General features: G+C 43.4%; 1 protein-coding gene across 2 annotated transcripts in view; it reads left to right on the top strand.

The window, feature by feature from the left end:
* Positions 1 to 2,055, top strand: part of ldlrap1a (low density lipoprotein receptor adaptor protein 1a) — a 46,017-nt gene extending 43,962 nt beyond the window's left edge. Inside the window, exon 9 of one of the 2 annotated variants that reach the window (XM_042295112.1) lies at positions 1,272 to 2,055. In XM_042295112.1, the coding sequence (XP_042151046.1) occupies positions 1,272 to 1,440 (169 nt within the window). In that variant the 3' untranslated portion in view covers positions 1,441 to 2,055. The remainder of the gene's footprint in view (positions 1 to 1,271) is intronic. The other variant, XM_042295113.1, reaches the window with a different exon arrangement.
* The last annotated feature ends 5,011 nt before the right edge of the window (positions 2,056 to 7,066 follow it).

Below are 7,066 nucleotides of genomic sequence, written 5' to 3'. Positions count from 1 at the left end.
CCTTTCAGTATGATACAAACTACTGGACATAAACCCTTAGTTCAGGGGAGAGTAACAGACTAGGGTGTGTCCTCTCCCTTTCAGTATGATACAAACTACTGGACATAAACCCTTAGTTCAGGGGAGAGTAACAGACTAGGGTGTGTCCTCTCCCTTTCAGTATGATACAAACTACTGGACATAAACCCTTAGTTCAGGGGAGAGTAACAGACTAGGGTGTGTCCTCTCCCTTTCAGTATGATACAAACTACTGGACATAAACCCTTAGTTCAGGGAGAGTAACAGACTAGGGTGTGTCCTCTCCCTTTCAGTATGATACAAACTACTGGACATAAACCTTTAGATCAGGGAGAGTAACAGACTAGGGTGTGTCCTCTCCCTTTCAGTATGATACAAACTACTGGACATAAACCCTTAGTTCAGGGGAGAGTAACAGACTAGGGTGTGTCCTCTCCCTTTCAGTATGATACAAACTACTGGACATAAACCCTTAGTTCAGGGGAGAGTAACAGACTAGGGTGTGTCCTCTCCCTTTCAGTATGATACAAACTACTGGACATAAACCTTTAGATCAGGGGAGAGTTAGACTACAGACTCTCCCTTTCAGTAGGGAGGTTGTAGCTTTGTGTTATTGTTTCTGAAGACGTTGCATTGCGTTGACTGACACACAACAACAAAAAAGACGGACGTGAAGGCAGACTGAATACACACAGTCCTGTCCTTTCTACCTAAATACCCGCTAAATAAGGTTTTATTGTTGTAAAAAACACTGAATAACCAACAAGACACCAAAAATCATAGCAACATGCTAATAACATAAGCTAATGATGTCAAATCAATTGATATCAAAGTCATGTTGAATCATCTGCAATCCATCCCTCAATGTGTGTTTTCTTCACACATTGCCTCTTGATGTTGTAGTTCTCAAATACATGTTTTCTCCCTCTCTAACCCCACCTCAGATTCTTTCAATTTCAGTCTCCCCTCTCTCTTCTTCCTCTCTCTTCCATATCTCCCCCCTCTCCCCACCCCTCTCTCTTCTCTTCTCTCTCTCTCTCTCTCTCTCTCTCTCTCTCTATCCCCCTCTCTCTCTCTCCTCTCTCTATCCCCCTCTCTCTCTCTCCTCCTCCCCCCTCTCTCTCTCTCCCCCCCTCTCTCTCTCTCTCTCCCCCCTCTCTCTCTCTCTCTCTCTCTCTCTCTCTCCCCTCCCCTCTCCCCATCCCTTGCTCCAATCGATAACCGTGCTCCCCTCCCATCTCTCCCCCCTCCAGACTGGCGGTATCCCGTACTAACCCCCAGGTCTTGGACATTGGGGTGACCCCCCAGGATTGGCTGATAGAACCTGACTGGGCCAATGGGAACACACCCAACAAGAACGGGACCAATAAGAACACATCAAACAATAATACCACCAATGGGAACGACTTCTTTGGCTTCTGATCGACCACCAGAGGGCGACCAAGAGGCACAGCCTTTTGAGTCTTTGGCCCAATCCCAAATCAACCGCTAGGCCCTATGCTGGAACTATACTATATTTTGTGCACCTGTCAAATCCTCTCAGATCTCCACCAGGACACAGGGTCTAGGGGTCGATTTGGGATTGGGCCATAGAAGAGTTGACTTTGGTTCCATTCCAAACCGATCCCTTGCCTCTGTCCTTGTTCCCTAGTTGACTCTCTCCCCCCTTATATATCTGAAAGGACTTAATAGGGTCAGAGCTTTGTTTGAGATTCTATCATATTGTAGATATACAATCACCAGGAAGAGTCTATGGGTAGACGCTAGGGATTATGGGTAGACGCTAGGGATTATGGGTAGACACTAGGGATTATGGGTAGACACTAGGGATTATGGGTAGACACTAGGGATTATGGGTAGACGCTAGGGTTTTGATTTGGTACCCTATATCTTTTTATAAACTGGGTGCTTCAAGCCTTGAATGCTGATTGGCTGAAAGCCGTGGTATATCAGACTGTAGACCACGGGTATGACAAAACATGTATTTTTACTGCTCTAATTACCTTGGTAACCAGTTTATAATAGCAATAAGGCACCTCAGGGGTTTTGTGATATATGGCCAATATACCCCGGCTAAGGGCTGTGTCCAGGCACTCTGTGTTGCGTCGCGTACATAAGAACAGCCCTTAGCTGTGATATATTGGCCATATACCCCCCTGGCCTTATTGCTAAAATATACCGCTCTGTGTGTCAGCCTACATTGTTTGGTTTACTTTGTTCTGTCATTTACTGCAGTAGTAGATAGTAGTACTATTTGGACTCTAATCAGTATTATTTTTTTCTATGTGTGTGTATTTTGTGTTGGTTATAGTTTCACCTTGTTCTGTTGGTTATCTCTCTACCCTTATGTCCAATGGACCAATGCCCCAATGTAATACTGTGTACCAGCTGAACTTTAAATACATTTTTTGTTGTTGTTATGTATATGAAATTAAACAGTTGTTTGGTCTTCTTCTAGTAGGAAAAGGATGTTTTCTGTTTCATAACACAAAACTGACAGAGGATTAATTAATGAATGACATTGTTGTAAATTCCCCAGGTTTTTTTGTCAGAAATCCTCGTTGGGAATATTCCGGGAATATCTTGCTTGTTCAGGGAATCCTCCACATCGGGATTTCTGGGAGGAAGAAAAAACTTGAATGGTTACCGGAACGTTGTAACTCTAGTCGCTGCTAATGCTATATCATTACACATACAGTTTAAACCTAGTCGCTGCTAATGCTACATCATTACACATACAGTTTAAACCTAGTCGCTGCTAATGCTATATCATTACACATACAGTTTAAACCTAGTAGCTGCTAATGCTATATCATTACACATACAGTTTAAACCTAGTCGCTGCTAATGCTATATCATTACACATATAGTTTAAACCTAGTCGCTGCTAATGCTATATCATTACACATACAGTTTAAACCTAGTCGCTGCTAATGCTACATCATTACACATACAGTTTAAACCTAGTCGCTGCTAATGCTATATCATTACACATACAGTTTAAACCTAGTAGCTGCTAATGCTATATCATTACACATACAGTTTAAACCTAGTAGCTGCTAATGCTATATCATTACACATATAGTTTAAACCTAGTCGCTGCTAATGCTATATCATTACACATACAGTTTAAACCTAGTCGCTGCTAATGCTATATCATTACACATACAGTTTAAACCTAGTCGCTGCTAATGCTATATCATTACACATACAGTTTAAACCTAGTCGCTGCTAATGCTATATCATTACACAGACAGTTTAAACCTATTCGCTGCTAATGCTATATCATTACACATACAGTTTAAACCTAGTCGCTGCTAATGCTATATCATTACACATACAGTTTAAACCTAGTCGCTGCTAATGCTATATCATTACACATACAGTTTAAACCTAGTCGCTGCTAATGCTATATCATTACACATACAGTTTAAACCTAGTCGCTGCTAATGCTATATCATTACACATACAGTTTAAACCTAGTCGCTGCTAATGCTACATCATTACACATACAGTTTAAACCTATTAGCTGCTAATGCTATATCATTACACATACAGTTTAAACCTAGTAGCTGCTAATGCTATATCATTACACAGACAGTTTAAACCTAGTCGCTGCTAATGCTATATCATTACACAGACAGTTTAAACCTAGTCGCTGCTAATGCTATATCATTACACAGACAGTTTAAACCTAGTCGCTGCTAATGCTACATCATTACACATACAGTTTAAACCTATTCGCTGCTAATGCTATATCATTACACATACAGTTTAAACCTAGTAGCTGCTAATGCTATATCATTACACAGACAGTTTAAACCTAGTCGCTGCTAATGCTATATCATTACACAGACAGTTTAAACCTAGTCGCTGCTAATGCTATATCATTACACAGACAGTTTAAACCTATTCGCTGCTAATGCTATATCATTACACAGACAGTTTAAACCTAGTCGCTGCTAATGCTATATCATTACACATACAGTTTAAACCTATTCGCTGCTAATGCTATATCATTACACATACAGTTTAAACCAGTTACTAATGCTATATCATTACACATACAGTTTAAACCTAGTCGCTGCTAATGCTATATCATTACACAGACAGTTTAAACCTATTCGCTGCTAATGCTATATCATTACACATACAGTTTAAACCTATTCGCTGCTAATGCTATATCATTACACAGACAGTTTAAACCTAGTCGCTGCTAATGCTACATCATTGCACATACAGTTTAAACCAGTCGCTGCTAATGCTATATCATTACACATACAGTTTAAACCTACATACTAATGCTATATCATTACACATACAGTTTAAACCAGTCGCTGCTAATGCTATATCATTACACATACAGTTTAAACCTAGTCGCTGCTAATGCTATATCATTACACATACAGTTTAAACCTAGTCGCTGCTAATGCTATATCATACACATACAGTTTAAACCTAGTCGCTGCTAATGCTATATCATTACACATACAGTTACAGTACATACACATACAGTGCCTCTGCTTAACATCATGGGAAAATCAAAAGAAATCAGCCAAGACCTCAGAAAAACAAATTGTAGACCTCCACAAGTCTGGTACATCCTTGGGAGCAATTTCCAAATGCCTGAAGGTACCACGTTCATCTGTACAAACAGTAGTACGCAAGTATAAACACCATGGGACCACGCAGCCGTGATACCGCTCATGAAGGAGACGCGTTCTGTCTCCTAGAGATGAACGTACTTTGGTGTGAAAAGTGCAAATCAATCCCAGAACAACAGCAAAGGACCTTGTGAAGATGCTGAAGGAAACAGGTACAAAAGTATCTATATCCACAGTAAAACGAGTCCTATATCGACATAACCTGAAAGGCCGCTCAGCAAGGATGCAGCCACCGCTCCAAAACTGCCATAAAAAAGCCAGACTGGTTTGCAACTGCACATGTGGAGAAAATTACTTTTTGGAGAAATGTCCTCTGGTCTGATGAAACAAAAATAGAACTGTTTAGCCATAATAACCATGGTTATGTTTGGAGGAAAAAGGGGGATGCTTGCAAGCCGAAGAACACCATCCCAACCGTGAAGCACGGGGGTGGCAGCATCATGTTGTGGGGGTGCTTTGCTGCAGGAGGGACTGGTGCACTTCACAAAATAGATAGCATCATGTGGGAGGAAAATTATGTGGTTATATTGAAGCAACATCTCAAGGCATCAGTCAGCAAGTTAAAGCCTGGTCGCAAATAATTATTCCAAATGGACAATGACCCCAAGCATACTTCCAAAGTTGTGGCAAAATGGCTTAAGGACAACAAAGTTAAGGTATTGGAGTGGCCATCACAAAGTCCTGACCTCAATCCTATATAAAATTTGTGGGCAGAACTGAAAAAGCGTATGCGAGCAAGGAGGCCTACAAACCTGACTCAGTTACACCAGCTCTGCCAGGAGGAATGGGCCAAAATTCACCCAACTTATTGTGGGAAGCTTGTGGAAGGCTACCTGAAACATTTGACCCAAGTTAAACAATTTAAAGGCAATGCTACCAAATACTAATTGAGTTTATGTAAACTTCTGACCCACTGTGAATGTGATGAAAGAAATAAAAGCTGAAATAAAAAATTCTCTCTACACTTCACATTCTTAAAATAAAGTGGTGATCCTAACTGACCTAAGATGGATTTTTTTAAAACTAGGATTAAATGTCAGGAATTGTGAAAAACTGAGTTTAAATGTATTTGACTAAGGTGTATGTAAACTTCTGACTGTATAAAGGACTGAAAATGTAGAATATTTTTCACCAGAAGGTGGCAGCAGTATACCACATCATTCCACCGCTGGTTACATCTCAATAGTCTTAGTGGCTTCCTCCCTCCTCTCCTCTCTCTCTCTCCTCCTCTCTTCTCTCCTCCCTCCTCACCTCTGTCTCCTCCTGTCTTCTCTCCTCCCTCCTCTCCTCTCCTCCTGTCTTCCTCTCCTCTCCTCTCTCTCCTGTCTTCTCTCCTCCCTCCTCTCCTCTCCTCTCTCTCCTCCTGTCTTCTCTCCTCCCTCCTCACCTCTGTCTCCTCCTGTCTTCTCTCCTCTCCTCTCCTCTCTCTCCTCCTCTTCTCTCTCTCTCCTCCTGTCTTCTCTCCTCTCCTCTCCTCTGTCTCCTCCTGTCTTCTCTCCTCCCTCCTTTCCTCTGTCTCCTCCTGTCTTCTCTCCTCCCTCCTCTCCTCTCTCTCCTGTCTTCTCTCCTCCCTCCTCTCCTCTCCTCTCTCTCCTCCTGTCTTCTCTCCTCCCTCCTCACCTCTGTCTCCTCCTGTCTTCTCTCCTCCCTCCTCTCCTCTCTCTCCTCCTGTCTTCTCTCCTCTCCTCTGTCTCCTCCTGTCTTCTCTCCTCCCTCCTCCTCTGTCTCCTCCTGTCCTGTCTCCTCTCCTCTCTCTCCTCCTGTCTTCTCTCCTCCCTCCTCCTGTCTCCTCCTGTCTTCTCTCCTCCCTCCTCACCTCTGTCTCCTCCTGTCTTCTCTCCTCCCTCCTCTCCTCTCTCTTCCTGTCTTCTCTCCTCCCTCCTCTCCTCTCCTCCTGTCTTCTCTCCTCCCTCCTCACCTCTGTCTCCTCCTGTCTTCTCTCCTCCCTCCTCTCCTCTGTCTCTCCTGTCCTCTCTCCTCCCTCCTCTCCTCTCTCTCCTCCTGTCTTCTCTCCTCCCTCCTCTCCTCTGTCTCCTCCTGTCTTCTCTCCTCCCTCCTCTCCTCTGTCTCCTCCTGTCTTCTCTCCTCCCTCCTCTCCTCTGTCTCCTCCTGTCTTCTCTCCTCCCTCCTCTCCTCTCTCTCCTCCTGTCTTCTCTCCTCCCTCCTCTCCTCTCTCTCTCTCCTCCTGTCTTCTCTCTCCTCTGTCTCCTCCAGTCTTCTCTCCTCTCTCCTCCTCTCTTATCTCCTCCCTCCTCTCCTCTCTCTCCCCCTCTCTTCTCTCCTCCCTCCTCTCCTCCCTCCTCTCCTCTCCCTCCTCCTCTCTCCTCCCTCCTCTTCAGCACTGAACTGACAACACTAGTGTGATGTAAAGCATGCCCACTGGG

This window comes from Oncorhynchus tshawytscha, linkage group LG13, assembly GCF_018296145.1.
Source record: "Oncorhynchus tshawytscha isolate Ot180627B linkage group LG13, Otsh_v2.0, whole genome shotgun sequence".
Taxonomy (NCBI): Eukaryota; Metazoa; Chordata; class Actinopteri; order Salmoniformes; family Salmonidae; genus Oncorhynchus; species Oncorhynchus tshawytscha.
Note: the sequence above shows the minus strand (reverse complement) of the source record. Positions and strands in the feature narration are given on the sequence as shown.